The sequence below is a fragment of the Staurois parvus genome, unplaced genomic scaffold, assembly GCF_062004578.1.
Source record: "Staurois parvus isolate SC_StPar_1 unplaced genomic scaffold, SC_StPar_1.0 ptg000048l, whole genome shotgun sequence".
Classification (NCBI taxonomy): Eukaryota; Metazoa; Chordata; class Amphibia; order Anura; family Ranidae; genus Staurois; species Staurois parvus.
Window position 1 is genome coordinate 6,578,906 of NW_028317844.1, and position 27,645 is coordinate 6,606,550.

Genomic DNA, 27,645 nt, shown 5'->3' on the forward strand with positions numbered 1-27,645 from the left:
GAGAGAATGCAAAGGAAACATTTTCATTATTATTGCAAAGCATTCAGCAAGCTTCAAGCAGCTTTGCTGAAGCCTTTAACCTTTTCACTGCCAGGCCATGCGCTCCACTTTTAAGCTCAGGTGGCCACACCAAATTTGCAATATTTCACTTTTGTTTGTAAAATACCCCCAAACCATACATTTTCTGAAAGCACAGGACTGGTAGAATAAAAAGATGGCACTATTGATTCTGTAGGTCCGGTTATAGTTGTGCAAACACCTATATAAAAATCCACTAAAATCATTAGTAGCACACACAAACAACATAACTGACAAAATTAAATAAAACTATTGAGGTAACAAAATATGTGAAAATTTTAACTTGTGCTTTTTTTTTTGTGAAACTGAAAACTAAAGGTATGCAAAACTGTACACAACTTAAGCTATCAATCTGGAAGTTGGATTCACAACTGTAGACAATGGTGTGTGTGTGCTGCCTTGGTGGTGTATTGCAATAAAATAAACCAGGCATACATTTCATCGTAGCATATGGCAAGGTTGCACACATCGTATTAAATGTCATTTTAAAATGTAACGTACAAAATAGAAATAAGCACTGCTATGTGTTATAACCACAGTATATGTTTGCAATGCACACCATAGTGTGTCTCCACTGGTGGATAACAAAAAAAGAACAGTGTGCACTGTATATGCACATAAAAGTGCTTCTGAAGTGAAAATATGGTCAGAATTTTTAAAATCATGTCTGGAATTATTTATTCATTTCCACATTGCATTTCAGTTATTTCAAAACTACTCCTATTAATCTGAACTCTTTACATTGTGGAGAATCCCATGCATTTACTTCCTTTAAATTCTGTAACATTTATTCATTATGTCCTGTTGATAGGCACTACTGTGTCACACATTTCACAGAGCCTGCCTTCTGAACTACAGAGGTGCTGAGGCGCACTCAGTATAGGAATATGATTACAGGCAGCAGGATACCATAGGATATGTAGTTCTTAGAAATCAAAAGGAAACAAGAGGAAGTGATGGATCGTGCACCCAGCTCTGCAGGGACACACAATTGATCACTCCCTCTTCTCACTAAAGAGCTGTGCCTGTGTAAACATAGGCACAGCTCTGTTCTTCCTCCCTGCCTGGAATATCCATTCACTGGGACTCGCAGATTGGCTTCTGCTGTGACAGTTCAAAGCAGAAGCGATCTTCCAACATGCATGTGAGGAAGAAGTGCAAAACCAGAGAGCCGCCCTGTAGCATTAAAACTGCTATAGGGTGGAGGGTAAAGTGGTTAATAAACAATGGATAAAATATGCACTTACAAGCAATTGCTTGGATCAGGTCATGAAACCAGGAGAAACCATGTGACCACTATTCACAGCTGCACATAGAGTTTAGAGAAGAGGTGGAGACTCCTTGTGACAATGGGGAAGGGCGGGGGGCATAACAGCAGCAATTTGATTGGAGACTAGGCAAAGTCCAGTGTAAAAATGCAAGGACAGAAATACACTGTGACGAGCTGGGCAGGGGACAGAGCCAGCAATATACTGTTATTTCCAGTGAAGAGCTGTGCAGAAGAGTGTCATCAGAATCTGAGATGAGCATGGCATACTGTAGCTCCCAAGTAGAATGCAAAGACATAAACTGACCATGCGAAGATGCCCTTCCATTCGTGACCTGATGTGGTCAGTTTAAAGCAGAAAAGCTGGGGGACTTGCAGGATCTCCAGGTATTTTACACAAAAGAAAAAATGCACACAGAACAGGCTACTATTTCAAGTACATAGTAACATAGACACAGAAACATAACAAGTTGTGATAACATACTTTATTAAGGCCTTTGTTCAGAGAGTGGCTCACATCCTTCTCCCTGTAAGATTAACTGTCCTCTTGGGACCTTGGTCTAGTTATTGGCTCTTCAGAATTTGCCCTTTGAATCTATTAGAGATATTTGCTTGCTTGACCTTACGCATAAGGTGGCCTTTCTTGGTGTTATCACCTCTGTGTGGGAGGGTCTCTTAATATCAATCTTATCACACCTTTTTATTGTTGTACAAGAACAAACTTCTCCTGAAGACTAAGGTCTCCTTCCTCTCAAAGGTGGTCTCTGCCTTCCACAGTAACTGGGATTTGGTTCTCGCTTCCTTATATCTTGCTTCAAAACATCCTGAGAAAATTTCTCTCCATTATTTGGTGAAATCTTACCTCTGTTACTGCCTCCTTTAGACAATTGGATTTCCTCTTTGTGCGTTCTGAGGGTTCCCACAGGGATCTCCCTGCCTCTCGCTCCATTGCTCAGTGGTTTAGACAAGTTAACATCAAGGTTTATAGTTTGCAGAATAGGGTTCCTTCCTTTCCTGTTAAAGGAACAATAAAATTATACATGCATATTTTATGCAGGTACAAAAATGTGCATTGCACATCTCCTGCACACCTGGGGATGTACAGGCAAGCAGATATACTGACAGGAAGAATCAAACTACCACGGCACTCCACAGCGCTATGGTAGTTCACTGAGAAATTTTACTTTCTCATTCACAGATGACTGTGAATTAATGATGCAGGCGGAGCCCTGCACGATCATGTGTTTTTTTTTAACTTTGACAGCCAGTGGGAGAAGATCCCGAGAGCTGTCAAAGCGGGGGCCAGTCTATTCATTACATGTTACACCCTGAATATGGGTGTAACATGTTATGAAAGGTGAACTTATCCTTTAAGACATAGGGCTCATGTACACTGTAGCTGATAAACTCATGTTTAGGAGCTGTTCAGCGGGTTTTTTTTTTTCAGCAGCCGCTGAACTCACCCTGTTTTCCTATGTGTCCATGTACACATCATTGTTAAGTCATTTTTTTAAATGCAGAAATCTTGCATTCAGCAGGCGATTTTATCAGTGTTTCAAAAGCAAACCGCTTGTAAACGCAGCAAATTGCGTTTGTAAGCGTTTGTGTCTGAAATTTTTTTTTAACTCTTCCAGTTCCTGATGCTGTCCAGAGCCTTTTTTCATCATGAAAAATGCATGGAAAGCGTTTTCAAGGTACTCAGATGGACAAAACACTGAACACAGGATGTTTCTACCAAGCTTGTCACACATTGTAATGACCAATTCAGACCTCTCCCACCCTTGGAAACAAAAGATATATTAATGACCATTCACACCTCAAATTCCTCATGAAGACCCCCTGCCAGGTGGCCATAATGACTCACTCCACCAGACACCTATCCCACCCTTGGAAACAAAAGAAATGTTAATGAGCAACTCACACCTAGGGTAATCTCAACAGGTACTTCTGTCTCTGCTTCTACTCTGTATTTCTCTGAAACAGTCTGACATAATTAATAATTTACCACTTTTCAGTGCATTCTGGGCATTTGGGAGGTTCTCCTGTGCTTATCTTTAAAGACCGCTTCTAAACGCAAACGCGCATAAACACATTATGCAACCGCGGCCAAACAGACGTTTTTAACCTACATTTTTCAGCAGTCAGTTTCCATCGTTCAGAAGTGTCCCAAGTACATGGGGCCATACTTTACCAGATCTGTTAGTGCTTCAGTGGCATCAGTTTCTCCAATTTTCAAGGCTGTCCCCTGGGCTTCTATTCATGTTTGTTAAGTTCTACGCAATGGATATTCAGGTCTCAGCTGACGCCAGTTTTCAGCATATTGTGCTACAAGTTGCTCTTAAAGTATATTGAGTGCTTTTTGACCTGTAGGTATGTGGGCCTTGCCTGTTGGCTTGTTTGTGGTGTTGTCCAACCCTCAGTTGGACTGGTTTTGGGTATCCCAGTTATAATGATTAAAGCACCTGTGCCTTGAAAGACTATGAAAATAGGATTTTTGATTTAGTAGTAAATGCCATTTTCCAGAGTACGGTACAGCACACAGGTCCCTACCCTCTGTTTTTATATTCTCCCTATTGGTTGCTACAGTCTCCTGAAGGCAGTTCCATATACCCAGTTGTAATAATTAATAAGCCTGTACCATACTCAACACATTTTTTACTGGTGTGTCAGAAATCATATTATTTGTCTGCTAAAATGTTTGCTACATTCTGTGCAATTGCCAATACATATAAAAGCAGTAAATTTTCATCTTTGAACTGTTTGGTTTTTTTTACTTCTAAAACAAAAAGAGCCAATTCATTACATTTTTGGCATCACCAATTTAAAGTATAACTAAAGGCAAAACCTTTTATTTTTTTCGTTTTGGATGGAGTTGACAGGATGAAGTGGACAGGGGTCAGTTTTTATTGCTGTCTGTGTCTCCGTTAGGGAAAATCACCCTATTTGCCCTGTTTACCGTTATCAATAGTGAAAGTAAAAGAAGATCTAAAATTTTGGGTAGGCACTAGAATAGTAAGAGGAGAAATCCTCCAATAAGGACACTGGTGCCCCTGGGGTTCCCTCACTTTGAAGGCATTTCCTCTCAGTTCCAGTTTTGGCTGTGGTACAAGAAGTGAAGGGAAATCTCCCCCATGGGACACAGATGGCAAAAAATGACAGGGGTTACTATCCCTTACCCTATCCAAAGTGATAAAAAAAACGTTTTGCCTTTAGTTACACTTTAAGCACAGTAATTTCTGGCAAACGATTTCAGCACCACTAAAATCTACAAAAGATTACACACAAACAACCAGCTTGTTAATACCAAAGAAAAAATAGCCAATGGCTTTTCTTCGTTATCTAAAGTGTATTTACATTTTGCAGTCACATTTTAGAAAAGCCCATTATATGCTTGTTATGTGTTCCCATTCATACAGCACACCAAAAATCTCTCACCCTTTACATGTTTATGAGATGTCATGCAAGCATTTCTGAACAAGTTCAGGTTGAGTCTGTCCCAGTAGAAAGGCTTGGAACAGGCTGAGCTTCCTCTCTTTAACATACCTAGAAGAAGGCAAGCTTCTAAATCTTTAATAGTTTGTTAGGACAGATAGTTATGAACTGGACTTGAAAACTAATAATGCGATCTCAGACAAGGTTATTTATGGCAAACATAGATTCCCCAGCCCTCTCACAAACAGATAACTAAGCAGTATTTTTCTTTGATGGAGCATCAAAATGGTATGAAGCTATCTTTAAATATATTTTTACATTATGCTTTATGAACGAACACATGTAACAAATATAAAAGTAGTCATTATCATAATTTGACCACAAAAGTGGAAATACACTTTGAAGGGCAACTGTACCTTTTTAGTACAGTTTTCCTTTAATCCCACCACCTCGAGTATAGCCTGCTATGAAAAATACTTAACTTACTCCCATTCCTGAAATATTCGCTGTGAGCTTCACACAGCCTTCGCTTGGAACCGTTCTTTCCAGGTTCTCTTGTTAGTAGGCATATGTGCCACAGCCCTATTCATTTTTATGAGTGATCTGTAGTCATAGTAGCTACTAGCTACCCAGCAGAGCACTGCTCACCTATAGTAATAAATGGGGCTGCAGTGCACATGCTCAGTAAGAAGAGGGCCCTGCAAGAAAGGTTTCTGCACAGTGAATGTCACGGGAATGGGAAATAAATTATTTTACATAGCAGACTACAGTCAGAAGGTGGGGGATTAATTAAAATACAACTATACTAAAAGGTAAAGTTGTCCTTTAAAACTTGTGCATCTAATTTGTCTCTGGGAATCTGATTAAGAAAAACTGCCTCTTCATCAAATGCTCAGAGCAGGTTAAATGGTAAACTGCAACTTTTTTTTCTCTCAAAGTTATGTTAAGTGAAAAGGAACATGTTACAAATATAAAAGTAGTTGTTATCCAAATTTGGCTGCAAAAATAGAAATACATTTAAATATTAACAATAAACCTCTAATAAAAAACGGAATCTTAAGGTGTTACTAAACCCAGGACCCTGAATTCACGACACTTGGTCTCCCACAGTACACGGAAGTGCAATTATTTTAGTAAATATAAACCACTAAATACCTTTTCTCATCAGCAGTTAGAACAGTCTTGTGACTTCTATCAGCGTCCAGCAAAGCACATTTTAAAGCTTGTATGGGGCGTTTTAATTCTGCTCTAGGAGGATGCAGAACCCCTGACCTCTGCCTGGACAGTGCTGATTGGCCCTGTGCTGATCACATGCACTCTCCCAAAGAAAAAAAAAAAAACCTCTAGCAATACACACAAAACTGAGCATGTGCAAAGTGACTCCGCACAATATGTCTTAGCAGGAGATAAGAGGGGGACACTGGAAGAAGGGGAGGATCAGAAAACTCAGGATCAAACAGCCTTTTTACACAATGTGAAGGATTAACCCCTTAGGTTCCACAGGGAGTATAACAAGCATGCTTTACTGCATATACAGACTGATTTTACTGTGGTGGGTTTAGTAACACTTTAACCTAATCTTCAACCCTCTCCTCCTAATGCTGAGACTTAACTCCTAACTCTGATGCTAAACCTAATCTTAAAGTATTCCTGTAATAAGAATAGTATGGGGACTGCCACTGCTGGCCATCTTCAAAAATACTAGTTGCCCGTCGTAAACTCAAAACAGAGGCAAAATAATCAACCTGACAGCCAATCAAATTGGATTTTCACAGGAGAGGAGGAGGCAATGGCAGCCTATTAATCTTTTTCATGATATAATATACTGCATACCGACAGAACTAAGATATTGCCTGAACTCTAAGGGAAATTCTTTAGAATCAATAACAGCTTTGATTACAAATGGTGTAACTGTCTCAGGCAACTAAGATTTCCAGGAAATGGGCAAGTTTGGTTATATACTTTGCCAAAGATAGTCTTTTTGATGTGTATACAATAGGTGTATTAATAAAACACAAGATAGGACTTACACACTTAAACACATCTAAAGTAAAAAACATTACCTATTTAACTAAATAAGATCCAAAAGAAAAAGTGTAGCAGCAAAACCTGAACCACTTTTTACAGTATTGACAATATATCATGCAGGTGCTCAGTAAAAATGTGTTTTTATTATTGTTTTTTTATGAAAATGTCAGATCTAGATAAATAATGTTCATGCTGGAGCCTTTGGAGGTTCTGGAGCCTTTGGAGCCTTTGGAATGGTCAGTTTTTTCCATCGCCTCAGCACAACTTTGTATTTGTCTGTTGACGTTTTTTCTTTTTGGACTTCTTTTAGCATAGTTCTCATAACTGTTGTAGTTACAGTTGCACGGTTTTCTTCTACGATTAGATCCAAAATGTCTCCAACTTTAACCTAAAAGGCAGATGTGTTTAAGGAAGAATTATCTAAAAACACAAAAAGATCTGGAGGTCTGTTCCAAGATAAACATGGTTTTTTTTTTGCAATCTTTAACCATAAAATTCAGTTTTCGGCTACAGGATGTCATAAACTTTGGCACAGCACTCACAGGTGAATCTTTGCAGCCAGTCATAGCCAAGTGACATTGTTTCTACTAGTGTTAGGCTAAATTAACCACCTACAGTGGATATAAAAAAAACCCCTGTTAAAATGTCAGGTTTCTGTGATGTAAAAAATGAGCCAAAGGTAAATAATTTCAGAACTGTTTCCACCTTTAATGTGACCTATAAACTGTACAACTCAACTGAAAAACAAACTGACTTTTTTTTGGGGGGGACGGGGGGGGGACACTAAACATAAAAAAATAAAATAATGTGGTTGCATAAGTGTGCACACCCTCTTATAACTGGGGATGTAGCTGTGTTCAGGATTAAGCACTCACATTCAAAATCATGTTAAATAGGAGTCAGTACACACCTGCCATCATTTAAAGTGCCTCTGATTAACCCCAAATAAAGTTCAGCTGTTCTAGTAGGTCTTTCCTGACATTTTCTTAGTCACATCCTACAGCAAAAGCCATGGTCCGCAGAAAGCTTCCAAAGCATCAGAGGGATCTCATTGTTAAAAGGTATCAGTCAGGAGAAGGGTACAAAAGAATTTCCAGGGCATTAGATATACCATGGAACACAGTCATCATCAAGTAAAGAAAATATGGTGCAACAGTAACATTACCAAGAACTTGACGTCCCTCCAAAATTGATGAAAAGACAGGAAGAAAACTGGTCTGGAAGGCTGCCAAGAGGCCTACAGAAACATTAAAGGAGCTGCAGGAATATCTGGCAAGTACTGGCTGTGTGGTACATGTGACAACAATCTCCCGTATTCTTCATATGTCTGGGCTATGGGGTAAAGTGGCAAGACGGAAGCCTTTTCTTATGAAGAAAAACATCCAAGCCTGGCTAAATTCTGCAAAAACACATATGAAATCTCCCAAAAGCATGTGGGAAAATATGTTATGATCTGATGAAACCAAGGTTGAACTTTTTGGCCATAATTCCAAAAGATATGTTTGGCAGAAAAACAACACTGCACATCACCAAAAGAACATTATACCCACAGTGAAGCATGGTGGTGGCAGCATCATGCTTTGGGGCTGTTTTTCTTCAGCTGGAACTGGGGCCTTAGTCAAGGTAGAGGGAATTGTGGACAGTTCCAAATACCAGTCAATATTGGCACAAACCCTTCAGGCTTCTGCTAGAAAGCTGAACATGAAGAGGAACTTCATCTTTCATCATGACAATGACCCAAAGCATACATCCAAATCAACAAAGGAATGGCTTCACCAGAAGAAGATTAAGAGAAGCCCAGACCTGAATCTGATCGAAAATCTGTGGGGTGATCTGTGCACAGGAGTATTGTAATAAAATCAAAAGGTGCTTCAACTAAGGCTACTTTCACACTGATCTGCCGCAAAAACGCATAGGCATTTTTACCGCGGTGAGCGTTTTTTTTAAAGGACACAAATTAAAGACTGCACCAAAAACGTTTCTCAGAGGTTTTTATGCGTTTTTCAGACATTTTCTATTGATTTCAATGGAAAGAGGCATTTTTGGGGCATTTCTTTTAACTCACCAAACATGCCCCAAAGATGTTGCAAGCAGGAGTTTTTACACCACACCGCAATGCCTCAGTGTGAAAACATAAATAGATATACATTCACATACATAGAGAAGCATTTTTCTTGAGCTTTTAAGGCGCTTTCTTTAAACGCAAAAACGTTTCAAAAACTCCTCAGTGTGAAAGTAGCCTAAGCATTAGTTTAATGGTGTGAACACTTATGCAACCATATTATTTTAATTTTTTACTTCCCTCTATGAGTGCTGTAATAAAACCAACTGAGTTGTACAGTTTATAGGTCACATTAAAAGGTGGAAAAAGTTCTCTCTGTTTCATTTTTTTTTACATCACAGAAACCTGACATTTTAACAGGGGTGTGTAGACTTTTTATACCCACTGTATATATAAACAGTTTATAAAACATTCTCACTCTATTTTCAGACTGAGAGGACAATGATTTGATGCTGAGAAAACTATGAATACATAATTTTCCTAATACAGACAGGTCTTCCAGTTAAAAGGTCTGATCAGAAACTAAACATTGCACCTCATACATCTTTGCATACACTAATACCTCAAGCAGAATACCTACAGAAGTGTTTAGATTTTGTGTGTGTTTGGTTAGAACTTGAAAGCATCAGAGGTTTAAGTTCTTTAGCCCCAGCAGGCCTTGAATGCTTTCATTTTAGGGACGATTTTACAGCTCTAAATAAATATTGTGAACCAGAAAATGTATTTTCTAGTCATGCAACCCCAGACAAAAAAGTCCTACCGCTCTACTTTTCTTCCACAGCTTTTCTCCATTCAGGCGAAGCTTTCCACTGTAAAATGCGTCTTCCAATTTGCTTATAAAAAAAAAAGTTAAGAGTTCATGTCATCTATTCTTGTTAGATTTTACTTACAATGAAGATACAGTGCAGAAATGAAACCATGTTATATGCTTATGTAACGGAAACAGGTAAAAAACATTTGATAAACCTAACCCTAGTAACAATAAAACTGTTCTGTAAAATCATATTCTTGATAAAATAAACACAAGGGCATACAACAATCAGTCATAACATTATGACCACCCACCATAACCCATTGAGGCATGAACTCCCTCCACTAGACCTCTGAAGGTATGCTGTGGTGTCTGCCACCAAGCCATTAGTAGCTGATCCTCCTAGTCCTGTAAGTTGGAAGGTAGTGTCTCCATGGATTGGACTTGTTTTTCCAGTACATCCCACAGATGTTCAATTGGATTGACATCTGGAGGCTAAGTCAACACCTCAAACATGTTGTGCTCAAGTCATTATTGAATTCATCAGACCAGGCTACCTAATCCATGGCTCTTTTGTCAAGTTCTGATGCTCATTTGCCCATTTTAGGTGCTTTTTGGATTTGTACACAGGTCAGCATGGGCACCCTGACTGGTCTGCAACTACGCAGCCCCATGCACAGCAAACTGAGATGCAATGCATCTTCTGACACCTTTCTATTGGAACCAGCATTAAAGCAGTATTAAACTCAAAGCCAAAAATGTAATACATTGCAACTTATGAATCATTAGATGTGGTGGTTGCCTTAGTTCTCTCTATTTTTGTTTTTTAAGGCTTTTTTTCCTGTTTTCACCTGGTGATCTGGCCAGTGACACACCTCGTGTAATAGAGTCCCCCCACTCTGGATGAAGGAGCACAGAGACAACGCCCTGGGAGGCACCACTGTCAGTCTAGGGGGAAGGGGAATGTTAGATGCACTGACTAGACTACACAACACTAATACAATGATACACCAATTGAAGCCAAGCTCCAGCTCACACTTTATATGCAGATACTCCAAACAGTTTTTCCCCCTTTTGGATAAATAAATAAAAGTTGATTTTTGTAAGCATTGCTGTCTGTAGTAAATGGGTTGTCTCTAACTGCTACATCTGCAGAACATAAAGGAAAGAAAGCCTAAAAAAAAAACAAAAAAAAAAAAACAAATGCAGCCATCACATCTAAGAATCGGTAAGCTGCAATATGAAAAATGTTTTCATTTGGGTTTAATACTGCTTCAACTTTTTTCAACAATTTGAGCAACAGTAGCTCTTCTATTGGATCAGACTACACTGGCCAGTCTTCCCCTTCCACATGCATCAGTGAGCCTTGGCTGTCCTTGACCCTGTTGCCAGTTTTCCTTCCTTGGACCATTGTAGGTAGGTTCTGACCACTGCAGACCTGAAATATCCCACAAAAGCAGCAGGTTTGGAGATGCTCCATCCCAGTCATCCAGCTACTACAATTTGGCCTTTGTCAAAGTCGCTCAAATCATTACACTTGCCCATCTTTTCTGCTTTCAACACATCAACTTCAGGAACATGTTTACTTGCTGCCTCCCATGACTTTCAGATGGTATTTTAATGTTATGGCTGATCAGTGTGTATTATTATACTAAAAAAATTAAATGTTTTTATATTCACGTATTACAGGCAACAAAACATTCAGATATACCCTGTGACAAACCTGTGTTGCATAAAAGGCAGCCAAACACACTGAAAATCAGACCTGCATTGTTGTTTTTGAAGAAGCTCGCCGCAATGTATGCTAGTGTGTTACCCTTCATTGGGGTGCTTTTCAGTAGCACAACACAACTATCTAAATTAACTCTTAAAACTGAGCTCCAGACAGGTAAAAAGTACAGTATATCAGTGTAATTAGACGTTTTCCTTGAGTGCACCTTTAAAATAAGATTGTTCTCCCCTACCTGTAAAATTTTACTTAATAGCAGGCAACGCAATGAACCTGTTATTACCTCTGCTCAGACGAGCATCCATTGTGCGCAGTTTGTGACCATTTCCAGAACTGAAAGAGGGAAGGATTTTGTAGGGTAATTGTCTGCTTTTGGCTTGATGGCTGCTGGCATTCATACTGGACAGCGGGAGGCAGGTGGGAGCAGCCTTTGCCCAAATACAAGGTCATAAATGCAAAGTTAAAGTGACCCATTGCTTTGCCTATAACGAACATAGTGAGGGGTCACTTAATCACCAACTTTCCCAGCTGCATGTACTCACCCTGATCCGATACCCAACAGGTGAATAATGACAATTCATATATCTCCACCAGTTTTTCACACTGACTGATGTATTTGAACCATATCTGTCTCAAAACTGATCTGTAATCACTTCAATAAATTTCTATTCAGGATCTTATGCCCCCTTATATTGTAAAATGCATTAATTACCTGTGAATTGGAAAGACTCTCTATTTTAAATGCCTTGCAGCTTATTTAAGCTCATGGGCATGATATTTTCAGAAAAATGCTATTCCAGATGCATTACATATCATGGTTGTTCAAATGCATAGCATTGATTCCCAGTAGGAAAAACATATACACTCACAGCCACTTTATTATTAGGTACACCTGTTCAATTGCTTGGTAACACAAACTGCTAATCAGCCAACAACATGGATGCAAATCAATGCATTTAGGCATCTAGACATGGTGAAGACGACTTGCTGAAGTTCAAACCAAGCATCAGAATGGGGAGGAAAGGGGATTTAAGTGACTTTGAACACAGCATGCTTGTTGGTGCCAGACAGGCTGGTCTGAGTATTATTGTAGGAAGCATTAACCTACTGAAACCCTCAACCCCATCCAAAATGTCTTCAGATCCACTCAAAGACTACTAAAAAAAGGACCTACTCAGCTTTTCTAAGCGCCACACAGATTCAGCTTGGTAAACCACTGATCTGAGCCAGCCATACATGGAACGAAATTTGGCCGGTTCAGCATGGGCCAGCTGCATTTCGATCCATGTATGAACAGGGTGATTGTACAGAAATCGATCTACCAATCAACTTATGTACAACTGCCCTGCTGGAAAATGTCTGCTTGATCAGCACTACTGCCTACAGCTGGCAGTGTATCCTGATGGCAGGGAAGTCTCCATCCTGTCAGAATACAAAGGCACAGCAGAAGGATTTTTACATCCAAAAAGCCATTTTCTTTTCATTCAACCAACTGGCTGAACAAAAAAAGAATCATCTATGTACTGCCCTAAAATGGTTTTTCTTTTTTTTTTTACATAAGATACAAGTCATACTTACCTGCTCTGTGCAATTCCATTGCACAGAGCGGACCTGAATCTCCTCTTCTCGGGTCCCCTGCCAGCGCTTCTGGATTTTCCTCTATGTCCAGTGCCCCCATAGGCAACAGTCACTAAGCCCTACTGTCTGTGTCCATTGACACAGACAGAGGGACTTGGCCCCACCTTCCACATCACTGGCTTTGATTGACTGCATGGGGAGCCAAGGGTCTCCTGGTGCTACAGTAAAGCCTGTAATACCTGGAACTGAAGGGAAAGAAGATCTGCAGACATGCACAGGGCTGGATTGAATGAGGGCTCAGGTAAGTAAAAGGGGGTGAAGGGGGATACTGATCGCTAAAATATTTTTAGGAATGCATTAAGGTAAAAAATCGTTAGGCTTTTTAACCACTTTAATTTATGCTGAAGCTGCTTTGCGCTGAAAAAAATAAATCTACATGGCTCAGAATATCTCCCACAGGGAAGTGTGTCTACTTATTGACTTAAAGTTCTGTTTCACATTTGAGCTTTATATGTTTTCTAAATTTATGCACCCGAGTTGTTTTTGTCTTTACATTATATTATCAGAGATAAGAGTAATAACTTACTGCCGTGACATGTCTAATCCTGCAGTAAAGATGACATCAAAGCGAAATGATTGCACAGCCTTTTCTATATCTTTATAGTCCTTGGGGATGGTGGGATCTTCCTCTGGTTCATCTTCATAGTCACTATCTTCCGGATCAATTTTTTTTTCATCTTCATCTTCATCCTCATCCTCCTCCACTGTATCTGATCTATTTTTTTTTTTACCTTTCTTGCTTTTGTGCCTGACACTATTATATAAACAGATAGTTCCTGCAGGTGTAGCCAGTAAATTACCAGAAACTGCATGGAACAAGCCATTGGCTGTCTGGCTGTAGTTTGTCAAATACTGTGACAGATGTCTTTGATGCGTCCAACACGAACTGCATTGGAAAGTGCTGTACGTAAATAAAACAGGTTTTTGGCAGATCCGTGAATAAAAATGCATGTTATTGAAGGCCCTTAGGAATAATCTGACTCCAGTCATTGCATAGCCTGCATGCACATTGAGGAAAAAGAAGAAAGAAAAAATTAAGTACACTAAAATGCTGGTCACACATACTTTTATACAGATGCTATTTATCTGATTAGTTATCACCAGTTATCAGTTATTGGTTGAGCATAACCCTCAGAGAAAACAGTGATCATGTAAACCAGAACTATAAGAGATAATATCCTGCAGAGGTTTTCATCATAAATGAGACAAAAGTACAGAATGTGTTGTGTGATCACTGTTACAACTGGCAACTATATTTAGATTTTCCTCACACTGAAAAGATATCATCTCACTGCCTGTTAAAGTATGTAAACCCCTTACCTTGTAAAACAACCCATTCAATTTAAAATAGAAATGAAAGGCAAAACAATCATGTATACATATTAAAAAAAAACATTATAAATCCCTTTCCCCGAAGAGAAAGAAATCTCTCTAGTGAGACATCAATGTGAATAATAAACTGACAACAGCAGGGGGCTGCTGGAGGATGTCATATTTTCCTGGGGGGGGGGGGGGGGCAGCCCAGGGCAGCACAAAAACAAAATACACCACTGGACAGCAGTGTTAATCCTCCCCATACTATCCAATATTAAAAAACAAAAAAAAAGTTCTGGTTTTAGATATACAGTACAAAAGTTTTTGGCAGGTGTGAAGAAATGCTTTAAAGAATGCTTTCAAAAATATGTGTTTCAATTGCTTATTTTTATCAATTTGCAAAATACAAAGTGAGCAAACAGAAGAGAAATCTGAATCAAATCCATATTTGGTTTGACTACCCTTTGGCTTCAAACCAGCATCAATTCTCATACTTGCACAAAGTCAGGGATTTTGTAGGATTAGAATCAGGTGTATAAATAACCAATTATAACAAGCAGGTGCTATTGACCATCAATTTCATACGTAGGCTGAAATACAGTCAAACTGAAACAGCTGTGTAGAAGGCCTAAAACTGAGTGAGGAAAAGCCAAACTCTGCTACTAAGGTGAGGTTGTGGAAGACAGTTTCAAGTCACTGGTCATGCACGTCACATATCCCAGGAGACATAGTCTTTCATTCAAGAGAGGAAGAGGGGCAGTCCTATCAGTGCATCATCGGGAGGATTGCCTGCCAAACCTAGAATAGTCAACTTCTTGATGATGTCAGAAAGAACATGCCAACGCAGGACAGAGCAGTGGCCAATGCTGGATCAGTTAGTATCTGAAATGTGTAGATACCACCTTCTGATAAGTGGGGATAAGATAAAATTACAAAAAAAAAAATGGGGAGGAGGAAGGGTGCTGGTGGAGATCTGGTTTAATGCAGCTGATGAAAGACACATCATGCTTATCTATTTTCTATATCGGAAGATATCCAGCAGTGACATCAGCAAAGAACTGGTAGACACCAGTGGAAGTCAGGTACACCCATCTACTGTCTGGAGAAGACCGTCCAAATGTAGTCTTAATGGAAGAATTGCGGCCAAAAAGCCATACCTCCAGTGTAGAAAGAATTCTTTCACAGGGATTTGCTCTCACGTTCTGTTTTGGCTATGGGACAGGAAGTGAAGAGAAATCTCACTTATGGGACATAGATGGCAAAAAACTGACAGGGATTATAGTCCTCCCCTACTTTATCCAAAATGGAAAAAAACAAAAGTTGCTTTTAGTTCTAATTTTAGCAAGTTTTGAAAATCTCAGTAGGATCAGTTCAGCTGAGCAGTAGATGGATCAAAATGTAGATGGTACAGCAGGGACCCGCTGAATTTTGATAGATCTACAGTGTATCCAGAAAGTATTCACAGCGCTTAACTTTTGCCACATTTTATGTTACAGTCTTATTCTAAAATGGATTAAACTAATTTTTTTCCTCAACATTCTACAAACAATACCCCATAATGACAGTGTGAAAGAAGTTTGTTTTGAAATCTTTGCAATTTATTAAAAATAAAAAAACAAAAAACGTATACAAGTATTCACAGCCTTTGCTCAATACTTTGTTGAAGCACTTTTAGCACCAATTACAGCCTCAAGTCCTTTTGAGTATGATGCTACAAGCTTGGTACACCTATTTTTTGGCAATTTCTCCTATTCTTCTTTGCAGTACCTCTCAAACTCCATCAGGTTGGATGGAGAGCGCCGGTGCACAGCCATTTTCAGATTTCTCCAGAGATGTTTAATCGGGTTCAAGTCTGGGCTTCGGCTGGGCCACTCCAGGACATTCACAGAGTTGGCCCGTAGCCACTCCTGTTATTTGGGCTGTGTGCTTAGGATTGTTGTCCTGTTGAAAGATGAACCATCATCCCAGTCTAAGGTCCAAAGCGCTCTGGAACAGGTTTTCATCAAGGATGTCTCTGTACATTGCTGCATTCATTCTTCCTTTGATCCTGACTAGTCTCCCAGTTCCTGCCGCTGAAAAACATCTCCACAGCATGATGCTGCCACCACCATGCTTCACTGTAGGGATGGTATTGGCCAGCTGGTAAGCGGTGTCTGGTTTCCTCCAGACATGATGCTTGGCACTGAGGCCAAAGAGTTCAATCTTTGTTTCATCAGACTAGATAGTTTTGTTTCTCATGATCTGAAAGTGCCTCAGGTGACTTTTGGCAAACTCCAGGCAGGCTGCCGTTTGCTATTTACTGAGGAGTGACTTCCGTCTGGCCACTCTACCATACAGGCGTGATTGGTGGAGTGCTGCTGAGATGGTTGTTCTTCTGAAAGTTTCTCCTCTCTCCATAGAGAAAGTCTGGAGCTCTTTCAGAGCGACCATCGGGTGCTTGGTTACCTCCCTGGCTAAGGCCCTTCTCCCTTGATCGCTCATTATGGCCAGGCGGCCTGCTCTAGGAAGATTCCTGATGGTTCCAAACTTCTTCCATTTATGGATGATGGAGGCCACTGTGCTCATTGGGACCTTCAATGCTGCAGAACATTTTCTGTACACTTCCCCATATCTGTGCCTTGATACAATCCTGTCTCTGAGGTCTACAGACAATCCCTTGGACTTCATGGCTTGGTTTGTGCTCTGACATGCACTGTTAACTGTGGGACCTTATATAGACAGGTTTATGCCTTTCCTAATCATGTCCAATCAACTGAATTTTCCACAGGTGGACTCCAATCAATTTGTGGAAACATCTCAAGGATGATCAGTGGGAACAGGATGCACCAGAGCTCAATTTTTGAGTGTCATGGCAAAGGCTGTGAATACTTATGTACATGTGGCTTTTTATTTTTAATAAATTGCAAAGATTTTAAAACAAACTTCTTTCACATTGTCATTATGGGGTATTGTTTGTAGAATGTTGAGGAAAAAAAATGAATTTAATCCATTTTGGAATAAGGCTGTAACATAACAAAATGTGTCAAAAGTTAAGCACTGTCAATACTTTCTGGATAAACTGTATGAATGTTCCCATTTGAGAGGAGTCCATCTAATGATCGACTTCTTTTGAAGAGGACTGTTAGTACATTTTCATTTTGGGCTGAAGATGTCAGTGCCAGGCGAGGAGTTCCGAGGGAATAGCAACACTGGAGAACAAAGAAGTATAGAATATAGAAGTATATAGATTGTCAGCTCAAAAGAGAAGGGCCCTCAATCCCCTCATGTTTTGCATTGTATTGGTATTGTTCTGTCACATGTTCTGTCCCCCTTTGTAATGTACAGCGCTGGGCAAACTATTGACGCTTTATAAATACAGTATAATAATAATAATAATAATAATAGTTCTGCATTAATCTCTACCACCAATTATATAGTGCAAGAGCCTGCATGATTGGATACAACTTGAAAGGCTTGTTAGGAAAGGTTCTTCTATTACAAAATTTGGTAAAGTAACGCTCAGGGCTGCTTCACAACACATACAGTCCAGTGCGTATTTATTCTGCATCAAAACTGCATGCGCAGTGTTTTCCATGTATTCCAATAGTTCTAATTCACACAAGTGTGGTTAACAAAAGTAGAACATGGTAAAAAATTTTAAAAAAAGCACTGGAACACACCAGAGTGCACGTTTTGAATTGTCATGATGACTAAGTGGTTAGCACTTCCACCTAGCAGCACTAGGGTTGTCGGTTTGAATCCCAACCACGGCACTACCTGGAGTTTGCATGTCCTCCTGTACCTGTGTGGGTTTCCTCCAGGTACTCGTTTCCACTCCAAAGACATGCTGGTAGGTTAATTGGCTCCTGTCTATATTGGCCCTAGTATGTGTATGTATGTATGTATGTAAGTTAGGGACCATAGATTATACACCCCTTGAGGGTTAGGGACTGATGTGAATGTACAATATATATGTAAAAGTGCTGAGTACATTGTCGGCGCCATAAAAGTACCTGTAATAAAAGAAGAAAAAAAAAGGATCAAAAATGGGCATGCAGAAATGCATGTGGAATGCTGAAACTGTGGTGTGAAGTGGCCCTCGGGGAGATTGTACAAATGCATGTGGAATGCTGAAACTGTGGTGTGAAGTGGCCCTCGGGGAGATTGTACAATCAGATTGGAATGTGTTTGGCCATCTTTAGTGTGCACAAGCCGTTCAGCATCTCCATGTGTAGTGTTCATTGTTGAGGATGGCCGTCTGGGAGTGCTCCCTGCATACTAGCCCTGATACTACTGCTTGGTGACCTAGAGGTGAGTCCAGATCACATGACTACAGGAGAGGTGTGCTTGCCTGCAGGTCAGGTCATTACAAGCCCATGCCTGTCCATGTGCATGTGCATACACCGGGACCACACATGCGCACAGCGGGATTTTCCCCTGTCGCCTCCGAAGGTAAAAATAGATGTGCGGACAGTGCACAGCCTTCCATACAAAGTGACAGTGTCCCCCTTCCCCCGTGCCGGACCCTGCCACACTTCCTGCACTATGACCGTCACCTCACAAGAAGGGCTATACAGGACGGCTTACAGCACACTGAGCTTACAGGCTACTCACCCATATGTCAGCAAAGCCCAAACGTCGCTCACCCCTTCACTCCTTGGCTGACCTCAGCCCAGCGCTGCACTCCAAGCCTCGCTCTGAGAGCCTTTCCTCTTCCGTCTGTCACTGTCATCCTTACTGCAAGTCAGGGCTGTGCGTGACACCTAGCGACACACCTTGGTACTACCGCTTCATCTCAGTCACATTAGGAAGGGGGATCCTCTTCCTGGTTTATGAGGATCCTCAGAGGAGGGTTGAGGGTCTTGTCCTTCTACAGCTCAACTTTACTCTGATTTATACAACAATCCTCAGGTTTTGTTCAGTAAGAACATTTGTACAGCTCTCCCCTTTTCCATCCCTCTATTTAGTGACTGTTTTAGCTGCTTCTTATGAAAAATACAGCATAAAGTACATGAACATTGAGAAGAATCATTTCCATTGGTTAAAGAATTTGAGGAACATTCTTGAAAAATGTACAGACCGTATAATCTCTTTCCTATTAAAGTGGCATTAAACAAGATCCTTGTTCTACAAAATAATCCATGTACTCCAGTAAAGACTAGCTCTCTAATTCCTTCAAATGTCCTTTACGAGGTCCTGAACCCCCCCCTCTATTTCCATTCCCTTGGAACATGAGAGGGTTGCTAAGTTCCTACCCCCCCCCCCACACACACACACTCTCTCTCTCTTTCCATTTGTTTGTAAGGTGAGAGGGTGGCTATGCTCCTGAACCACTCCTCTCTCCATTTCCATCTGTCTGGAACATGCAAGGGTGGCTATGTCCTTGAACCTCTCCTCCCTCCCATTTCCATTTGTTTGGAAGGTGAGAGGGTAGCTGCGCTCCTGAACCTCTTCTCCCTCCCATTTCTATTTGTTTGGAAAATGAGAGGGTTGCTATGTTCCTACACTCCTCCCCCCAATTTCCATTTGTTTGAAACATGAGAGGGTGGCTATACTCCTGAATCTCCCCCCCCCCCCCACCCATTTCCATTTGTTTGGAACTTGAGAGGGTTGCTATGTTCCTAAAGCCCTCCCCCCCAATTTCCATTTGTTTGGAAGGTGAGAGGGTGGCTATGCTCCTGAACCTCTCCTCCCTCCCATTTCCATTTGTTTGGAAGGTGAGAGGGTGGCTGCACTCCTGAACCTCTTCTCCCTCCCATTTCTATTTGTTTGGAAAATGAGAGGGTTGCTATGTTCCTAAACTCCTCCCCCCAATTTCCTATTGTTTGAAACATGAGAGGGTGGCTATGTTCCTGAACTCCTCTTCCATCTTATTTCCATTTGTTTGGAACAAGAGAGGGTGGCTATACTCCTGAATCTCCCCCCCCCCACCCATTTCCATTTGTTTGGAACTTGAGAGGGTTGCTATGTTCCTAAAGCCCTCCCCCCCAATTTCCATTTGTTTGGAAGGTGAGAGGGTGGCTATGCTCCTGAACCTCTCCTCCCTCCCATTTCCATTTGTTTGGAAGGTGAGAGGGTGGCTGTGCTCCTGAACCTCTCCTCCCTCCCATTTCCATTTGTTTGGAAGGTGAGAGGGTGGCTGTGCTCCTGAACCTCTTCTCCCTCCCATTTCCATTTGATTGGAAGGTGAGAGGGTGGCTGCGCTCCTGAACCTCTTCTCCCTCCCATTTCTATTTGTTTGGAAAATGAAAGGGTTGCTTTGTTCCTAAACTCCTCCCCCCAATTTCCATTTGTTTGAAACATGAGAGGGTGGCTATGTCCCTGAACCTCTCCTCCCTCCCATTTCCATTTGTTTGGAACATGGAAGGATTGCTATGTTCCTAAACCCCCCCCCAATTTCCATTTGTTCGGGAGGGTGAGAGGGTGGCTATGTTCCTGTATCTTCTAGCCAGTCTACGATCTATCAAGATCTTACAGGTGATAGCAATCCTAAAAAAAGGGGAGATTTAGATATTTCATCCACTGATCACACAAAATGTCTGTCTGGATTCACTGGTGAACGCAAACCACCATGCGAACGTTCTAAACAAGCACTACCACGTTCTCATCACTTTCACTCGTCGCACTTGAAAATGTTGTTGGGCAATTTCAACCCGCAATTGGGTAATGTATGTAACCCCTCCAATACATTGTCACATTCTTTACCTGTTTTATCCACATCTGCTTCTTCCAAGGTGAATGATTTCACCTTGGTATCTAACTCTAATTCAGCACCTATTGACACTAGAGATGCACCTATTTTTTTAGCAACTCACACTCCCGATTCACGTAAGAACACTCTGGAGAATCCCATTATGCTGAAGTAAATGGACAATCTCATTTTGAAATAATCAATTTATCTTCTTACTCTCTTACACTCAGATATTACAACTGGGCTTAACCTTCTGTCCAGACACTAATATAGGTCGTTTTAAAATTGTAAAAGATACACATCTATTCTCAAGATGTTTAAAGTCCTTTATGATATACGTCATGATAAAAATCAATCCCAGGCCTGTGGAAATAGTGCATCGTCCAATTTTACATTCAATCATTTACATTCAATGCAAGACCTTATGGAACTGTATGAGGAAAGTCAACTGGACCCTGTTGATATACAGAGGGAAGACATGTACCCCTGTGATCCCGTGTTCCACCCCCAGAAATAAAAAAAAAAATCAGGTACATTTCCAGTTTTAAGTATTAATCCCAATATGTGGGCCTTTGTACAACAAACTACAAAAGGAATTGTGAGGGTTGTATGGAAAAACACCAAAACAGACAATCTGTCCTTAGCCCATAGAAAGGAACTCATTTCCCTACAGACTAACACTAGCATAGTTATCAAACCGGCTGATAAGGGGGGAAACCTGGTTATTCAGGATCTCCCGCAATATGAACAGATGTGTATGCAAATTTTGAAGAACAAAGAGTGGTATAGTCCTATTTCTAAGACCTTTATTGATAAGTATGCTAGAGAGTTTTGGAATTTGATACTTAAAGCCTACCAAAATAGTACCATCAACAAAGATACATGGTTGTATTTGAATGTAAAGGAACCCAAAATTCCTACTTTTTATGCCTTACCCAAGGTGCACAAATCTTTAAGTTCCCCTCCGGGTCATCCAATTGTATCCACTTGTGACAGCCTCACGGAAAACACTAGTTGTCTGGTGGACAAGTATTTACATCCCCATGTAAAATCTCTTTCTTCCTTTGTCAAAGACACAATTGATTTATTAAAGATCATTGATGGGCTACATGTACCTAGCGGTACTTGGTTGGTTGCCATTGATATTGAAAGTCTATATAATGCAATCCGTCATGAAAAAGGACTGACAGTTGTGGCATAATATATACATGAACATGGCCAGGCAGCATTTGACTATAATATCTTTGTTTCGCAATTATTGAGATGTATTTTGACACACAATATCTTCATGTTTGGACTCTCCCACTACTTCCAGGTGCAGGGAGCTGCGATGGGTACTCGCTGTGCCCCATCATATGCTAACCTGTACCTGGTGGGGTGGGAGAGGGAATTGTTTGCTCGAGCTGACCTTGGTATTTGTCTTGAACACATCAGCACTTGGCATTGTTATATCGACGATTTTTTTTGTTATGGCCAGGTACTCAGGAAGAGCACACACAATTTATGACCGTTCTGGGCCAGAACGATTATAACCTGAAATTTACCGTGATATGCCACCAGGAAAAAAACACCTTTCTTGATGTTGAGATATTTGTAGAACCAGATGGCTCATTGGGCTCGTCATTATATAGGAAACCATCTGCAGGTAACACTATATTACATACTTCGAGCTCACATCCCGAACCACTGATAAAATATATCCCTTATGGCCAATATCTTTGGTTGAGATGGAATTGTAGCAAGGATGAGGATTTTGCTAAGGAGCACAGTTCTCTTTATGTTCGATTAAGACAGAGAGGGTATATTCATAGCTATTTAAAAAAAGCTTACAATAAAATTAAAAAACAGGAACGCCAATCGTTACTTTTTAGGACAAAAAAATTCAAAAGATGACTGTACTGTACAGCTAATAACTACTTATTCTAAACAACATCAATAAATTAAGAGGATATTAAAGAAATATAAGATGGTGGTGTGACCCTCTTACCAATTATTATTTGTTTTCTGTTAGTGTATTATTACTTTCTACCACTAGATGGTGGCTGTAGTATTTTCCTTGGTCATCAGTGGCGCTGTTGTGAATCCTATTGTGGTTTCCTGTGCAGATGTGCAAAGGCTTTGGGCGGCTTTGGTTCGCGCATGCACGCCGATGATCTCCACGTATGCGCAGTCATACATTGGACATCTGCACCCGACCAATGACGTCACATGTCGGCCGGGTGGAGGATATAAAAGAGGAAACTAGTGATGATGTGGCCTTTTGGCCGTTGAGGTGTTGCTAAACATTGGGCTGTGATTGCGATCTCATATTTGGTGAGGCATACATGTATTTGGTAAGGCATACATTTAAATCGATGATTAGTGCATAACCATTTTGGTGACTTTTAAGAATCATTCTCTGAGAAGTTTTTTGGCCCTTACTTTTTTAGTATGGATCTGTGAGAAGTGAAGGCTACTGTTGACCCTTAGTGGCAAAGTTTTGACATTGATGATCCTTCTCACCTTGGTTATTGTAAGTAATCTGTATAGCTATTAGATCATGATAGCATGTTGTATGGATGTTGATGGACATACATTTATATATAGGTGGATTTTTGACCTTCTTTATATCCTCTGCAATTGCACGGACGCCTTGGCCATAATGTTAATGTAGAGGCATCTGAATGTTCTTGAATGGTTTGGCAGCATGATTTTGATGGTAAGCTGGGGGCTCATACACATTTTTTCTGAACAGTTAAAGAAGGTTTATGTATAACAATGACTGGTATTTGTTGCAATTATGCTTGATTCTAGATTTTTGATATAATTGTAGACTGTACTGCAGATAAGGTATCCCTACCCCTGAGGAAGCCCAGGTTTGACGAAACATGTAGGGAAACTACACTCTCCAAACCTCAGAAAACAGCCAAGTTTGCCATATTTGTCAAGAACCACTGTACCTACTTACAGTTTTAAAATTGTTTTTTAATAAAGTGGAGAAAATTATCTTTTAACAATATTATAAGTTTATTTTTTTGCACCTTCAAAATCCCACAATTCTATATTTCCAGATTTTATTCCTCAGGGATGTGATGCATTGTGTTTATTTGGTCATTTACTTGTCATCTTCCCATTTTGTACAGTATCAAAGGTTATGATAGTACATGCAGTTTCTGGAAAAATACCGTCTGATAGGCATAAGTGAGGTGGATACGGTCAACTAAAGAGACAAAAGGACAGTGCGCAGGATTGTGACCTGGAATAAGAAAACAACTGCTGCAAAAGTGATAATAAATAAACAACCACTAAACAATAATACTAATATAGTGATCAGTGCTACTACTATACACTGTCACTGTACAAATGACACTGGCTGGGGAGGGGTTAACATCTAGGGGCAATCAAAATGGTTAACTGTGTGCCTAACAATGTGTAATCCTTGTAATGCAAGCTGCTTTTACTACTAAATGGGACTGTTTTATCCCCCTGCTTTGCAGGGAGAATTAAATCAGCCCTATCTCTGCTCTCCGTTCTTAGCCACGTGTTGTTAGTAAACACAGGGCTCTGAACTGTCATTCGCTAAGCCAGTCAGCAGGTCATCACCATAAATCATTGGCCAGGACCTGCTGATCAGCTTGTGCTGTAGCGAATGACAGCCCCTGCCAGGCCAGATTACATACATATACGTGATCTGGCGTAGTGAGGCTGCTCTGCCGCAGTACAACTATGGTAGGCGGTCTGCAAGTGGATATATGGTTTTGGATGTTTGTTGACATATAAAAGACCAATGAACTTTATATATATATATTTTTTACATGCATGGATTTAAAAATATATGTATTAAATAGCTGATGATTGTATTTAGGATTGCACTGCAGTTGTTGTATTTGGTTTGCTATGGTGGTAGGCACAGAATAGAAGTCAAGTGCGCCAGTGGGAGATCCAGAGGAGGAGATTCAGGGACACTCTGTGCAGTAACATTTCAAAGAGCAAGTAAGTATAACATGTTTGTTATTTTAGGAAAAAAACATTCAAGCCTTTACAACCTCTTTAATACAATGTATCAATGACTTAAAAAAGTTACTCAATATGAAGTCTTTGTGGAAAGGTGTGCGTGTGGACAGACTTCTTTTTGAGAGATGATTTTTTAGTCATTGACACAGTGTATTAAGTAGTAGGAACTGTTATGCATGGATATATTTTTGTGTTACTGAGCAGGGGTGGACTGACAACTCATGGGGCCCCCGGGCAATAGGGGATCATGGGGCTCCTCTGTCCTTGCCCAAACTCAAAAAATCCTATGAAAAAGTTACCAAGGGCATCTCATGGGGCCTCCTACTGACCCCGGGCCCTATGGCAGTGCCTGAGTTTCCAAATGGTCAGTCCGCCCCTGTTACTGAATGTATATAAACACATGGGGAATAAGAAAGAAAAACTATTCATTTTTTTTCATGTCCACATTGTATTTAGCACTTTGAATTGTGTTCAGAAACTTGAGACATTTTGCTCTTTATTGGGAACTTTAGTATATTTCTTCTACAATAAAATATTACCTTCCTCCTTGCAAGATGAACTCCACTGTATATGTGCAGCTCCATATACATTCTTTGCACACCTGAATGAATGAACCAGTCAAGATGGCCACAGCTGGAAGAAGCCTGGGAAAAGATGTCAGCGTCAGCGAGGGAGCTCTCTGACATCTCTTCTTTAAAGGAGAGGTGAGTATTTGAAGGTAGACTTTTCATTTCGTTTTGGATGCATACATTCATTGAAGAATTTTATTTCTTCATATTCTTTGACCAGATTCATTTTCGGAAATTTGTTTCAAATCTTCGGCATTCCATTCGTATATTTCTTGGTCCAGATGGATTAGAAAAATTATGCAGTATTTCTGGAAGATTGCTATATATTCAATATATTATCAAATCAGATGAATTTGAATTGGAAGGATTTGATATTTTTGACCTATAGTTTCAACCCACCAAGAGAACGAGCTGACTGGACAATATCAAGATGGCATCATCTGCATCTGAATTTACGAATGGAACAAAATTCAGATTCCATTCATTATCAGAGTTCAAATTATTGAACGAATTTGAAAATTGAATTAATTGCCCTACGGGCCCAAACTAGTATCGCATCATATGATGTCATCCGCATGAAACAAATTAAACAATAGCATTTGTTAATTTTATTTTAACTTTTTTTTTGGATTTGTTGACATTCATTACTATGTTCATTCAGAGATTTGTATACATCCAAATCTCCAAAAATATAATTTACGTCCGAAAAATGAATTGAAACAAAATGTGCATGTCTTATGGAAGGTTTAATTCTGATTTGAAGTCAAATCCATGACACTAAGTCCTCAAGGAGGGATTTAAAACGAAATGCAGTCCCGATTGCATTTCTCATTTTCTCTCTGACAATGTTCATCACAATAAGTCCATTTCATGACTAGATGCCCTCAGTCTTCCAGACATGAATGATGCCCAGCATCATTTAACTAGGAAAATTGAGGATCTACAGTAAGTGCAAGGCTTTAATAGCCCACCCCTGAGGGGACTCAGCACAAGGATGCAGACGCAGATGCTGACATGATGATGTCAATACCACCCTCTTTTTCATGGAGGTCCACCCACCACTGGACCACTGGAAGGGGAAGAGAAAAAGAACCCTATATATCACATGACCAGCCAGAATACATCTGAAAAAGGTGAGTATAAAAAGAAATACTAAGAGAGAGGAGCACTGAAGTGCTCTGTGTTTCTTTTTCAGATGTCTTCAAGCTGGTCAAGTGCTGCATAGGGATATCTATAAATAAACCCAATTTGGTGAAACTTGTCAGTGGGCAGTCTCTATTAGATTATTGTTGTGGTTACTTGTGGAATAAAGCTGTGAATATTGTGACATTCTTGGTGTGTGACTGCTCATTATTTCCATAGTTTAGAATACTCGGTGTAGAGTTATTCAGCTTGAGGTCATCACAGAGGATAAGGGGGCACTCTTTATGTCTGAAGGAAAATAGATTTAATCTCCAAATATGGAAAGGTTTCTTCACAGTAAGAGCTGTGAGAATGTGGAATTGACTCCCTCAAGAGGGCCAGCTCAGTGGATTGCTTTAAAAAAGGCCTGGATTCTTTCCTTGATATACAGAATATAACTGGATACTAACAGTTATAGGTAAAGTTGATCCAGGGAATATCGGATTGCCTCTTGGGGGATCAGGAAGGAATTTCTTTCCTTGCAGGAGCAAATTATATAATGCTTTGCTGGGGTTTTTTGCCTTCCTCTGGATCAACCGTGGGTATAGAATTATAACTATTTTGGTTGAACTGGATGGACTTTTGTCTTTTTTCAGCCAGACTAACTATGTAACTATGTTTTCTACAAACTAAATAATATACACTTATTTGGGTATTATTACCAAAGAAATAAAGCAGTATAGATTTGGCCTAAATTTATGAAGAAATATTATTTATTTGCAAAATGTTATCACAGAAACAAAGAAAAAAACAAGTTTTTTTTTAAATGTTCAGTCTTTTTTGTTTATTTAGCAAAAACATAAAAAAAAACCCCAGTGGTGATTATATACCACCAAAAGAAATCTTTCTTTGTGTGCAAAAAAAGATGAAAATGTAATTTTGCATACAGTGCTGCATGACCACACAATTGTCATTCAAAATGTGACAGTGTT

At 40.0% G+C, this 27,645-nt stretch overlaps 1 protein-coding gene across 1 annotated transcript; it reads right to left on the reverse strand.

Annotated features, from left to right (window-relative positions):
* Positions 1-6,928: 6,928 nt before the first annotated feature.
* Positions 6,929-19,027, reverse strand: MTRES1 (mitochondrial transcription rescue factor 1). Its single transcript, XM_089664958.1, has 4 exons — positions 18,893-19,027; positions 13,512-13,983; positions 9,628-9,700; positions 6,929-7,193 (listed from the first exon to the last, which is right to left on the reverse strand). Exons 1-4 carry the CDS (start codon positions 18,894-18,896, stop codon positions 6,993-6,995), a joined length of 750 nt encoding a protein of 249 aa, XP_089521084.1. The 5' UTR covers positions 18,897-19,027; the 3' UTR covers positions 6,929-6,992.
* Positions 19,028-27,645: the final 8,618 nt, after the last annotated feature.

What these genes read in the sequence shown, in the direction of transcription:
- MTRES1 (XM_089664958.1), bottom strand. An exon ending in GGATTAGACATGTCACGGCA is followed by an intron (nt 9,701 to 13,511) that starts GTAAGTTATTAC and finishes TTTTTTTATAAG; the next exon opens with CAAATTGGAAGACGCATTTT. An exon ending in TGTGGAAGAAAAGTAGAGCG is followed by an intron (nt 7,194 to 9,627) that starts GTAGGACTTTTT and finishes TCTGCCTTTTAG; the next exon opens with GTTAAAGTTGGAGACATTTT.